Raw genomic sequence first — 14,135 nt, forward strand, 5'->3', positions numbered from 1 at the left:
ATACCTCGGGAGCACCTTCAGTTTGGATTTCTTCCTGTTAGAACCCATGAACAAGCCAATCTTTCATAAAAATTACTGATTAACTCAGTCTATATTGCATTCAGGTATTTGATTTCTGCTTTGAAACCCAAGCTGTTGGAGGGAAGTGTAGTATTGAACTGCGATGAAAGCCTCATGAGTATGAGTAATGTTCTTTCCTTGCAGGCAGAATCGCTGGAAGAAGAGGGGAATGTGTATCATTCCTACCAAATTTGGCATCAGTTTCACTATCCCATTTCTGAACCAGGTCTGTAAGTGTCATTCATCTTTCCAGTAGAGAAGCTAGATTTATGCTGCCTCCTCCAGGCCCTCCTCTGTTTGTACCAAACGGGAGCCTTTCACAGAATTAGTAAATTAGTGAAGAGCACATATTTTTCAAACCAAAATGAGCAATGCAACAGTTACCAGTTTATATTGTCAAAAGACACCACAGTGCAGCTATGTTTCCACGGTATTGTGTTGTGTTATGTTAACTTCCCTGCCTATTCCTTCTTCCTCAGTAGTCTAAACACTGTTCCTGTATTTGACCTGACTTGATGGACTGTCAGTGGTATTTGCAAGTTTAGGTGAAGGGGCAGATTTAGGTTACTTCACTGGCTTTCTGAGCTGAAAATACTGACTGAGATTTGTTGGGTCGTTGGAACTTCTAGTGAGTTGGTGAGATTAAACCAAACTCACCTCAAGTGTAAATTAGTGGCTTGAATTACACTGAATAATGATTTTGGTCTAGTTCTGCATTAATTCTCTCTATAATTTGTAACTGAAATCTGCTAAGGATTTCCCTAGATCATTTATGATGACTCTTGGATTAATGTTTCCTTGTATAGGCTGGAGCTCTGATTCATGTGTATACAGATGGCTCTGTGTTACTTACACATGGAGGGACTGAGATGGGCCAAGGACTTCACACCAAAATGATTCAGGTAATAATGAGTTTGGAGTTAAGCACATGAGACATCTTTTCAGAAAAATTACACTCACTGTATAGTACTGCCTCAGACAGTTTGGCACTTCCTCTATGTGCATGCATAGGGTAAAAAATCATGACTAATTTCTCTTAATTGTTTCAGCAGCAGTGCTAGATTTCCAGAGTATTCTCACATTTAAGTATGAGGTTTAGATTCTTCATCATCTTAACTCTTATTATCTAGATAATACAGTTTATGCTCACAATCTTCTTATGCTTACAAACTTCTCTGGCAATTTCATTTCATCCCATAAAAATACAGTTTACATATGCTTGCAATATGACTTTTTTTTAAAAAAATATATCTATCTGTGTATGCTAACACCTTTGTACTTAAAAAGGCCTAAGGGAGCAACACTGCTTTGGCATGGAAATGAAAGAGGAATCTAATAGGCCTCTTTATCCTCTGATTCTTATAATTGTTGAGAGAGGAATTTAGTCTCACAATAGTGAAGTGAATGTCTGTCTGTGTGGCGAAAGTGTACATGTATGTGCTTGCACACATTCAGCCTGTGAAGGGCAAACCTAACAATGTCCTCGTTAGCTTTCAGTCACCAAATTAAATGGGACTTGAACAAAAACGAAATTTGGGACGGGAGAGGGTAGAGGTTGCGGTGTGGATCCTAGCAGTGTAAGCAGTGAATGATAATGCTCATGTATCAGAAGAGCTGCTTACCAATTGTTTACCTTTGCTCTGCAGGTTGCTAGTAGGACACTGGGCATCCCGACCTCCAAAATTTACATCAGTGAGACCAGCACAAACACTGTCCCCAATACCTCCCCGACAGCCGCATCTGTCAGCGCGGACATCAATGGAATGGCCGTTCATGTATGGAAACGGAGTTATTTAAACTAGTGGGTTATAAGCTAGGACTCTAGAACATGAGAAGCTGATATGTATACACTGCTTAAGGAAAACATAACCATCAAAAGGCAATTCCAGGCTAAGGATACCTTTAAGTTCTTTACCTACTATAACTACCAGTGATGTTAGGTGATGAATGACCATATTTTTTTCAGGTTGTTCAAAATGAACAGAACAAAACATCCATTTAAATAGCTAGCTAGCTTCATAATTAATGCAGCCTTATCTATAACAAATATATTGTGTTACAAATATTAATAGTAGATGGTTTGTGGGCTGTGCTCCAGAACCTCTAAGTGTTGCCACACTCAGCTCTGATGTGGTGGTTACGGATACAAATATTTGCAGGGTATGTGACTTTTCCACTGAAAAAAGGAATTTAGGACTGCTCATTCTCAGCTTTAAAGAAAAGGGGAAGACTAATCCACAAAGTAAAATAATCAGGCTGTTTTTATTCTCTGCACAGATTGTCTGAGTAGGTTGAATTTTGCAAGGTATTTTTTTGTGTGTTACAGATAATCTTGCTAGATATGTTAAGATGTCCTGCTATGACTTGGCACAGATAGTTACTGTATAAATAGGTGGACTTCTGATATTTTGTGTCATGCTATGGGAAGTTCTGTGCTGTATTTGGGATTTCCTTCTGCTATTGGCACAGCCAATCTGCTTTAAAATCTTTTTCAGTCAACATTTCTTCCTATATAGCGTGACATCTGTTAGTGAACTTTATTCCTTGTTGTGATACACTGAAGGCAATATTGATTTAAACAGAAGGTTCTTTGAAACTCTTACAGGGCTCTTAATACTATAAGCTGACTTTTCAAATCTTAAAATACTGCTTCTCTCTCTTTGTTTCTAGAACGCGTGTCAGACTATCTTAAAAAGACTTGAGCCGATCAAACAGTCTAATCCCAAAGGATCCTGGGAAGACTGGGTAAGCTGTTTGTGTCTGTCACAAGACAAGGGGGCATTGTCAATGATCATTCTAATTACCAAACCCTGTATGCAGGTGTATTCGCCAGGCCTTCTGCATCTTGCTAGCAAAGACAGTGAAACAGAAACTAAAACATCAGTTATGACTTTAATACTGAGATTTCTCCCAATCCTGGGGCCTGCCTGTGACAAACTTGACCAAATAAGTCTTGAGTGTTTACATATATCTTTCTATTTAGGCTATAGTATTGGGCAGGAAAAAATCTGATTTGTAGTGAAGGGATTCTGTAATAAAGATGACTTTTTGTTGAGCTGCTGTCCGCCTCCTGTAGTGCTCCTTGGCTGCAATTTCTCTGCACCCTCAACAGTAAGAGATCGGGGTGCTGTAAGCCTCTCGGGCCATTTTCAGATCCAAGGTGGTCTTTTCATGGGAGAAGCTTTGACTTTATGATTTGAAAGTCAGGATAAGATTCCCTGTGGCCTCACTGAAGTCAAGATGACTGTCAGTTTAACCTTTGTCTCTGAGGTTGAAAGTCTAACCTGTAGCTGAGAGCTGAATAAACAAGAGCAAGTCTTATCCCTCTGCCAACAGGCAAGTTCTGGCCTTGGTAGCTGCTGACGGGGCTCTTTGGGGAAGCAACTGCATCATGACGTTTCCCTTGGCACTGCTGGTGCTGGGTAGCATGACAGCTGTCTGTCACTAGACACCTTCTATTCATGCTCTCCTGGAAATGTGTTTGAGGCAGCTATTTTGCAGGGACTGGCTGGGCAACTACTGTTTTCAAACTCTTGTTCACTTTCCCAGATTAAAGCCGCCTATGAGAACTGCGTTAGCCTGTCGGCCACGGGATTTTATAGGTGAGTGAATATTCACACTGCAGAGGCACAGCTTTTACTCGATTGCATGGGTTGCAGCCAGGGAAATTCTGGGAGGATTTACAGCCCCTATCCCCCCTGTCACTGCTCTGATCTAGGGCTGTGTTCCCTTTCCTACCTAGAAATGTTAAGCTGAGGAGAATCGGTTCCTGATGGAGCACAGCCCTGGGGGCCAAGTTGAGATCTCATGTAAACCTGAAGTAGATCTAACTTCGCTCTAGCTGACCTAGGTCTGAGAAGGCATAAATGAAAACAGAGCTTTGCCTGGGGCTCTGCTCTGCATCAGCCTCGTGATTAGATTAGAGCTGCACTAGAACGGTGCAGGGAAAAAGGGGGCAGGAGTTGTCCTTGAGAGCAAAGCTGCTTACGGCAATTGGCTGGAGTGAGTGTTTCCAATTTCATTCTCCCATTTAAGCTCTTACTGGTTCCTGTGCTGTTCTGAAATGAGGCACTTTTCTTAGTCAGCTTTGTTGCTGGAGGAAGAGAGATCCATCATCTTTGAGGCAGAGGGATTGACATAAAAAACTAAACACAGTGTTCAGATAAGCCTATTTAGGACTAAAATACACTGTGAGCTCATTTCTGTTGCATCTCTGAAATGTGTTTTTTCTCTTAACTAAGTGACTGTCAGTATTTTAATAAACCAGTGCTCAGATAAGGTATTAATACCAGATACAAATTTTGTCTTGAACTGTGCTTAAAATCCGTTCTTGGCTTAATCCAGTTTTTGGTTCAACTTGATTACGCTCTGAAATTTAATGACCTCCAACAAACATTCAACTACACTCTAAATGCGAAAGATTTCTTACTGGATTGGTGGGAATGAGGTCATAATGGTCATCACAAGCACTAAGATTCATGGGAAAATAAAGACGGCTGAAATAGTTTGATAGTTTCAGTCAGGGTTTGGAATACAGAACAGGTTTAGCAGATTACTATTTACAGTTTACACTTTTCATTTCTGCGTGGGCTTGATGGAAGGGATGAAACAAAAGTGAATAAGGATTTCAACGTTGCAATGTATTTGTATTCAGTTTGACTGTTCATGGAAGGAAATGTGGCTTTGTTTTTCTTTGCATCAAGAATTCCTGACCTTGGCTACAACTTTGAAAAGAATGAAGGGAGACCATTCTGCTACTTCAGTTATGGTGTTGCTTGCTCCGAGGTTGAGATAGATTGCCTGACAGGTGACCACAAGGTGAGGGGGTCAGCAATGAAATAACCCTCTGTGTTTAGGTGAAGGAAACATTCACAGGGAGCTAGAACAAATACTGGGTGTCAGCCTGTTCCTAGCTCTGCCATTGGTCTGGTGTGACCTTCAGTAAATTTCTTAACTCCTCTGTTCCACAGTGCAACAATCCGTAAAGTATAATAAAACGATAATTATCTACCCAGTGGCAGGGATATTAGGAGGCTTAATGAATGATTGCAAAAGTTATTGGATTTGCTTAAGTAAGAGATAGCAGCACTGTGTTAGCACAAAAGAACAGAAACATACTGGAATTGAGTTAATGATTAAAAATAGCACTGAAGACTTTTAGAAAGAAAAAAAAAATAATCAGAATCTGACCTAGTTGCTTATGCTCAAGTACAGAGCACTGGTGCTAGAAGCTTGGAACTGATATAAATTGGGTCCACTGGATCTCTGGGGAAAACTGCAGTGAGTCCCGTTGATTTACTTCAGGGATGAACTCAGATTAAAAATCAATACAAAGAGTTGAGCTGAAATAGATTGTTGAACACCGACCAAGTGTGGGTGGTGGTTGGATACCTTACTCATACAACACCATGGTGTACAGATTTCAATGTTCTGTGCTGATTTATTCTTTATTTCTGCCTTTTAGAACATTCGCACAGACATTGTTATGGATGTTGGTACCAGTCTGAACCCAGCCATAGACATAGGACAGGTAAGCAAAATAGTGTTGCTATTTCCACCATGTTAAAGCGATCATACTACTCTCAGGCTTTTCTAGATGAGCCATTATCCCTCTCCAGGTTGTGCCTTTGCAAACAGAGCACTTTCAGTTTGGGCATCCAATGAGGTGTTTTAGGCTAGCTATGAAAACAGTTTGGCCTATGCTTAACTCTGCAATAGGCACAGAATTATGTAGGAAAATATCTTGTTGGGGCTTTTTTGCCTTGGATTTTAAGACTACAGGATATTCCCCAGTTACCACCACATTGATGCTTTTTAGCATCTGCCTTGCCTAAGAAATGAATCCAGAGAATACTAATATGATGGAATGATCTCATCCCAGGCTTAATTTCTACAGTGTGGCATGTGAGACTAAATCCCACACCTGGTTTTTTTATACTCCTATCTGTCAATATCAAGTCCCACTTAACTCAGTGAAAATTCTGTGAATAAAGAACTAGGGTGGTAGATTTTGTCCTACAGCTACTGCTGTGTAGGAATCTCAGTAGAAAATTGAACCAGTCACTTAGCTTGCAAATTCCTTGGGCAGGGATAAGTTTACTTCCATATTTTGTGCAGTAATAATCACAATGATACCTCTCAGAAAATAAAGGTAATAAACACAGGGTTGTTTGATACACCAACAGATGAATCATTAGACACTCACGTGTGCTCATCTAGCCATCTTGGCTCTCTTGCGAACTTTAGATGTTGATACGGTGTAACTCCAGTGAAACTGCTGCAGGATGTGGGGTTTACAGGAGAGCACAAGTTGCAGAGCTCTGCTATAGTTAAAATGAAACTTCTTTGAAGTGACTTTTTTTTCTGAAAGAGACTTTTTTTGGAAGTGGCCAAGGAGACAAGGAGCCTTCCTGTCTTCACAGCCTGTCAGTTGGGTCTGGGAGTAGAGAGATCTATACAGAGCCTGTCAAAGGAGTCGTCTCCATTCCCTGTGTCCTTACATGAAACGCTGCAGAGGGTCTGGGGGCACGGGAGAGAGAGGATCTGCTGTGACGGGAGGAGCACAAGTACACAGAGCTGGGTTAATGAATGTCTGTGCCAAATCTTTGGACTGATCTGCCTGTCAGATCTCTGTGGGTGCAAAGCTTCTTCACATAAGGTTGTTCAGGCACATCCTCCTCTCATAGCTGTTCCCTTCTCTTTTTTTTTTTTTTTTAATTATTTACTTTATTCTCCTAAAGTTGACAGTAGAAAAACTATGCAAAGAAATCCTTAGTACTTGAATGGATATGGAGGTGGTTTTGCAGGTGTCTGTGCTGATGACCTGAGAATGTGCAGGCACTTAGAAAAGCATTTATACTGAAATAGAAAGTGTAAAATAGTTTGTCTTCAGATATGTCATCTTCAGTCCTTTTAGTCTTCTTGTCCTTTGAATTACCAGCAAGTACAACTCAGTGTTAATCTGCCTGTGAAGGAATCAATATTTTGGCATTGGGTTTTTTCCTTGTTTCATCAGAAAATTCTTGTCCTGCATTTACAGTATATCTGTTTGCTTGTATTTGTAAACTGCTTCACCCGACAGTGAAATACAGTCACATCCATATGGGAACACAGGAATTGTGCAAAGTGCTGAGCTGTACTCAGCAGAAGGGACATGAGACAAAAAGTGGGGAATTAGGAGGGGAGGGCTGAAAACTCTGGTGGAAATTGTTGCTGTTCTTGTGCAGGGAAGAACGACAACAAAAAAAAGAATGTAACTTTGTTTGGATGCATTTGTAGATAGAAGGAGCATTTGTCCAAGGCCTTGGGCTCTTCACCATGGAGGAGCTGCGCTATTCTCCTGAAGGGAACTTGTACACTAGAGGACCTGGGATGTACAAAATCCCAGCATTCGGAGACATCCCAACAGAATTCTATGTGTCTCTTCTCCGTGACTGTCCAAACAGCAAAGCGGTTTATTCATCCAAGGTATACCTGCAAGAGCTGCAGGCCTCCCACTGCTCTAGAATTATGTGAAGCTGAGTGATAATGATGCATGTGTGTAAATAGTTAATCTTGTTATGCTGGCTTTATTCTGGTGTCAGGAAGTTTTCCCATTCCTTACCAGAAATATTTACACTGTCCCTTATAGGTAGGAAGAACTGAAATAACCAGCACAATGCCACCCTGATTGTCCATTAGAGAGAACTGAAGTGGCTTAGCTGTGCCAGTTGTGCTGTCACAGAGGCTGCCAGCCTTCCCCTGCATGTCAGCTCCCTGGCTGCCCTTCCCTGGCACCACAGCCACCGCTACGGGATAACATTTCCAGCACTGTCGTCCCCCAGATGTGATATACCAAGATCCTGTGTCTGAGTTCTCACGTTTTGCTTTCTTTACTGTTTCACAGTGCTTATATCACCCTTAAAGCTTCATTATTAATCCACGTGTCCTTCAGCTGTTTCCACCGCAGTCAGTGCTGTTCTCTGCAGTTAGCGAGGGCTGCACAGAGCAGGGCTGAGTGTAGAGTGTCAATTAATTTGCTTTACTTATGGTTTAACAGCACATTTGGAGAGGCCACCCCTATCCGTATATGCCCGGCCTGCCTCCTTACAGTTTCCCATTTCCCTTCCATCCACAGGAACATCTTCATCAATGAGGAGAACTTTTTGGGTGATTGGTGCTGAACACTTTGGGTGATAGTGCTGATGACAGAATTAAGAAAAATGGGGCTGGCAGGGACCTCAGTACTAGATAATACTTGTGTAAACCCCGAGGGAAGCATTCCTGCTAGTTTGCAGGGACCTTCAGTGATGGAACAACAGGCTTTCTGTCCAGTCAACTCACCGCTGTCTCCTTATCTGATTCCCTTTCCTGCAGTTTTGGCACTATCCAAAAACCTGTGAGAATGTGTTAATCCCTCTTACCTTCACAACAGCCTTGCTGTGTCAGAAAGCTTACGTTCTCCTCCTGTCTCTTCTTTAAATGGACTGGGTGTTGTTTTAGCTCAATCTTTCCTCGCTAATCACACCTGGCAGACTGGAGGCTGTTTCAGCTTTGTGTTTCCTCACAGGTAATATCAGGTAGACTGAAGTTCACTTCTGGAAGGCAAGGAGCTGTTTTGGCTTGGCCTTTCCTTCCTGATCACATCTGGGAGACTGAGAAGTTACAAAAAAGGAATGAGAAGTGGGAACAATTCCTGATTGTCAGTGGGGCTTGCTCATCTTTCTGTTAGCTCATTAGTCTTTCCAGGGCCAAGACTGTTTTGGGCTGCAGCCTCACTCTTGCTTGTGCTCTGTCTAGGCTGTGGGAGAGCCACCTCTGTTCCTGTCTGCCTCAGTGTTTTATGCCATTAAAGATGCCATCTACTCAGCGAGGAAGGAGTCTGGCCTGACTGAACTGTTCAGGCTGGACAGCCCTGCCACCCCAGAGAGGATCCGCAATGCTTGCGTGGATATCTTCACCAAAATGGTAACAGCTTCTGGTTTCACAGCCTGCTCCCTAGCCAGCCTACCCCACGTGGAATGTGTGTACTGGTCACAGTGGCCCAGGTCTGGGATTAGAACAGGATGGGGAGGCTGTGGCCCTGCGTAGCAGATCATTTTTATTTCAGGGATGTTACCCTTCGTTAACATGCCACCAAATAAGAGAAATCCACAGAGTATGGGTCCCATTGCGGGAAGGGCTGCTGTACATTATCAATGGAATTGCAGTTCATCCTTCCATCCTCCAAGTGCTGTCTGTAGAACAAAGGCACTAACTTGTTATCCTGATGCTCCTGATTATCATCTCTTGGGGGATCACCACCACTAACATACCTTGCAGGTCCACTCTGTGATTTAGTGGTATCCCTCAGGAAGGAAGGGAGGGGAAGGTGTTACTGAAAATGCTTCCTTCTCTGGAGTATTGTAACCACAGAGGAGCCTCCTTAGACGACATCTGACAGAGTGCAGGAGTTAACCCTGTCACTGTCTTTTCATGGGCTCCTCCTCTGTTACAGTGTCGTGACAGCACATCATAGGCGTGAGGCCCCACAGAGTCCTGCTGATTCCTGTGTGGCTGATAACATAGCTGTCTTGTCCATGCGGGCATCCTTCAGGCTTTCGTAAGCTTGAGCCCCACTGTGGTTAATTGCAAAACCTGTATGTCTTAGTCCTCCTCGCCTAACACCTGCATCACTGTCTGGGGAGAAGGACTCAGAAACGGTTTTGAGAATTTGTACAAACTGCTGGTTGTCAGGCCTCCAGCTAGAGCCAGACACAGCTGCTGACAGGAGTGCCAGGAGACAGACACCTCTGTGCTTTGAAAGGCTGGGATATGAGCTCAGATCTTTAATGGGACAAAGTCACCCATCTCAAAGGGAGCGTGGTGGGGCATGCTGAACCCAGGCCAGGACCCTCATTTGTTGCTAACTTTTGGTTTTTCTCTTTACAGTGCCCTTCTGCTGAGCCAGGGACCTTTAAACCATGGTCTGTGCGTGTGTAAAAGGGAAGCCTGAGGAGTAAACTCTTCCTCGTGAAAATGAGCTTACACCAGAGGGACCACAATACAGTAGGACTGTGGGGGGGGTGGGGAAGAAAAAAGAAAAAAAGTAATCTGTGTTCATGCAGCTCATCCACTGATTAACGGAGCTTTCACATTTAAATGTCCAATCTTTGTTTTCTCTAGGAGAGGGAATTGCTGCAAGATTATAGCTGTGATGTAAATTCAAATGAAGAGTAAGTGGAAGATGATATTATCCAGGTGTAATTGAAAAATCTTACAGATTTCATTTAAAATTGCTGCAAGGACAGGAGACACACTTATTACCAGCCAGTGTGAAATGGCAGGATGGTTGTTTCTCTTTTTTTCTATTATGGGGAAAAGATGGATCACCTTGTGATGCTATGGCAAGAAGCACTTATATGCATTGAACCCAGACAGACAGTTCTCTAGCTGAGATGGGGGAAGGCATGAGAGGCACTGAGGGCTGGACCCTCCTGTGTCCCCTCTGCACACAAGCCAGATAGGAGGAAGAAGAGGAGGAGTTTTGAACTAATGAAGATGGTCTTACCTATGTAACAAAGTGGTTCAGAGGAAAAACCTACAATGTGACCAATAGCTGATTTATCCTAAGTTAAATGATGATTGCTTTGCCTGCATCAGGGCTTTAATGAATTCTTAGTTCACATGCTACCTTGCCTTCTCGATTAAAGATAAAAACTAGAGATACCAAGAGGACTTCCAGCAAGATGCTGCTTCGTTTGACACAGCCTTTTCCTGCCCCACACCTCCGCGTCTTTCCCCATCTTTTAAATAGCAAAGTACATCACAGACTGCGGAGCAACAGAGAAAGTTACTCATCATTGTTCCCAAGGCAATTTATACCGGCCCAGGCGAGGAACAGAGGATGGACACAGCTGTGTCCTAGCTGGCTCTGGGTGCCCTTCAAGGTCAATCCCTTGCTGTCATGCTATGGCCTTGCTTTCTTTTCAAGACAACTCGTAGTTTTGCTGAATGTAAGAGAATGGATACATTTTGCTGCAGGGACTGCTGGTCTGAAAAATGTGCTGACTACATGATGACCTCATGTCTTCTGGGTTGAATGCATTTTTCATGTTGGATTTAATGTTGGGCATCCCTCTTCACAGGTTTTGTCACTGTCAGGTTTAACACTGTAGCATCGTGTTATCTCTAGATGATGTCAGCCACGTACTGTACCTGCTCATCATGTGCAAACTTTTATCTGTTTCTCTGGCCCACAGCTTTATGAAAATGTCCTATTTTCTATTTTTGCACTCCCAGGGCCATCAAAAAAATATGGTGCATGAGGATGTAACTCCATTACCTTATATGAAATTTTGCTCACAAACAAACTGCTTAAAATTGGCCTCCATTGTAGGACTTAACAATGCGTGCACAGTTTGAAATATTTTTTTCAAGCACTCCGGGGTATATAGCTAGGAAATGTGTAGATTTATTTCTCAGCCTAAAATACTATGGTTCTACCATCTAGAAGTTGTGAGTTGCAGAACGTATTTTGTGTCTGTTGGGCTTGCTATGTAATTATTTTGTTAATTGAAATATGATATTGGTGTTTCGTAAGCTCTGAGGTACTGGGTAAGAACACATTTTTGTTTTCTTCTGAAAGTTGGCAATATGTAAAAAAACCTCTTAGAGAAGAAAATGTCATCATTTGTGTGCAAGAACAGCTATCGGAGCCAGCGTATTCATGTTCTTGGATGTCCAGGGAGGGATGCGAAATACACAGCCTGTGAGGCAGAGTGGTGCCAACGCTGTTTCTGTGGCATCTGCCTCACAGGATCGCTGTACATGCGAATTCAGACCAGGCCAAGAAGAAATACAGAGGGAACGTAATGTGTGTTAATGCAGAACGCGGGAGCGTGTGATACTGAGGAGCTTCCAGCGTCATTTCTGGGGAAAGCTGCCAGCATTCACCAGAGGCCCCCTCCCTGTGAGGGTCCTGGGACGTGACAGGGTGTCACTAGCAGGGTGAGTAAGGACTCTTGATCCCCCCCAAGTTCTGGGGGCACCTTTTTCATAATTGCAGAATGGGTTTGTGGCATCTCACATTGCCACAGTGACTGCCTGGTCAGGTGAAAATTTTTAAATTAGATGTATCGAGTCTCTCTTCAGTGATTTGCTTTGTGCATTAATCTGAAGTGTATTTGCCAAGTCGTGTGTACATGCCGTGTTCAGAGCAGGCTGCTTCAGTGCAGACTTTAGCCTGTGCAGCCATTTTTGCTGCAGCATCAGCGAGCCACTGTTTCCCAGGCGCCAGTCCTTGCCCACCTCGAGCCCACCCCAGCCCAGAGCCCTCTTACTACCCTTCCACAGGCAGTAGCTGATGGAAGGAGGAAACACCTTCCTTTTGGGGTGCACTGGGATTGAATGTAGATATCAAACACCTGAGGGGGGGCAGTGGTATAAAAGCAGGGTTGCAAAGCACTTAGAGATACGGGTTTTAAGGGTGTAAGGAAGAAGGGAAGCTTGAGGACTAATAGGAATTTACAGTGAGATGATGGTAAAGCCTGGTTGGGCTGTGGGCGTGACAGGGACCCTAAGGGACGCGAAGCTGAGACTTTTCATTTCACCTCTCCATCTTTAACATTTCATTACATTGCTTTCCCATAGAACTAAGTGCCAGGCACCTCAGGGAAAGACTGAGACTTGCTGCAGAGGGCTGGCAGGAAAAGATGCTGCTGTAGGGTAGCCCCACTTAAACCGTGGCCTATGCCACAAAGCGGTCCAAGGGCAGCTCTCCTTTGGGAGTGCCCGGCGCTGCCCTCCGCTAGGTGCTGCGTCGGATCTTGTCACGCACATCTCGCTGCACGGGATTCCAGCTTGCAAGGGACAAGCTGCTTACGGAGAGAAAAACGCTCCTTTCCTAGTACTTGCCAGTGAGATACAGCACGGATGCTTGACTCCAATGCTATGTGTGATTGGAAATTTGCTGCTTCTCTCCTTCCAGAGCTGTGCCCTCAGAAGGGGAGCAATGCCATCTTGCTAAACCGTGAAGTATTACGCACAATAAAGGCACTTCAGTAACAATGGCTGTAACTGGATAGTTTGAGGGAGGGTGAAAGGTGGCCACCTGATCTGATGTCTTCATACTATTAATTGCATGTCCCTCGATGAGAAGGGGAGGCCAAGTTTTCAATAAATATTTTTAGATCAGTTCTAATCAACAGCTTTTGCTATTGTTCTTTAATGAGCATTGTCAAATCAATGTGTCTTTGTCACATGAATGCATGCGGGATTCTCTGTGAATGTCACAACATTGCAAAATAAAGCTAAAAAACATTCTGAAAACTGGTATGCTCTGGTAAAAGTCTGTCACAATTTGAAAGCTGGACAACTTCATCTCATCCTTGGTGTTTGGCAAGGACAGAGGCTGCGAGGTGGTTCACCTCGGTGGCCACAGCTGGCAGAGGCCAGGTGATTGCTCCGGGCTGCCCAGCGGGACACAAGCCAGCTGAAGAGCCAGGGTGTCCCCCGGCCACGCTGGCAGCCAGCTCTGAAAGCCAGCAGTCAGCCCTCATGCTGCTCTACCAGGAGGAGCTTGCAGCAGGGAGCTGCATCGTGTTTTCCACACAGTGATGCATCCTGATGCTCTGAGGCACCTTCACGGGGCCTGCCAGCTGCTGGGACAAGGTGGAAGGCTGGCTGGCCAAGTGGTGTGGCTGCTGCGTGGTCCAGGCTGCCGAATCCTTGTCTCGTTGCTAGTGAGTAGAGCTGAAAGCCAGGCTTGGCGTCTCTGAGTCAGCCCTGTGAAGGAGGGATCCTCACCCAAAACTTGCAAACGGAGCAAGCGTGAAGTTGCATCCCTGGGGCCCTCTTGAGCCTAAACGCACAGATGTGAGGTCGTAAAACAGGAACCGTTGACAGGACAAATAAGACCAGGTGAGGGGCTGGGCTGGCCTTCCTGAGCATGACAGGATTGGGAACATCACCAGTGGTTCCCCAGGTAGGTGTCCCACTCTGTGTCATCTCTCACCTACCTGTACAGAGTAGACAGGCTCCAGGTGACATGCTCCTTCGGGAGCAATTCTTGTTATCTGCACGGGGGGGTTGTCATGAAGAAGCCATTGCCAAACCTC

General features: G+C 44.1%; 1 protein-coding gene across 4 annotated transcripts in view; it reads left to right on the plus strand.

The window, feature by feature from the left end:
• Positions 1-13,349, plus strand: part of XDH (xanthine dehydrogenase) — a 61,648-nt gene extending 48,299 nt beyond the window's left edge. For 2 of the 4 annotated variants that reach the window (XM_080408793.1, XM_080408791.1), the window contains 10 exons: positions 205-286; positions 867-962; positions 1,707-1,835; positions 2,731-2,805; positions 3,610-3,662; positions 4,764-4,878; positions 5,525-5,590; positions 7,339-7,527; positions 8,839-9,006; positions 9,970-13,349. In XM_080408793.1, the coding sequence (XP_080264919.1) occupies positions 205-286; positions 867-962; positions 1,707-1,835; positions 2,731-2,805; positions 3,610-3,662; positions 4,764-4,878; positions 5,525-5,590; positions 7,339-7,527; positions 8,839-9,006; positions 9,970-10,020 (1,024 nt within the window). In that variant the 3' untranslated portion in view covers positions 10,021-13,349. The other 2 variants (XM_080408792.1, XM_080408790.1) reach the window with 1 other exon arrangement.
• Positions 13,350-14,135: the final 786 nt, after the last annotated feature.

The sequence above is a fragment of the Falco punctatus genome (assembly GCF_963210335.1).
Source record: "Falco punctatus genome assembly, chromosome: 12".
NCBI classification, from domain to species: Eukaryota; Metazoa; Chordata; class Aves; order Falconiformes; family Falconidae; genus Falco; species Falco punctatus.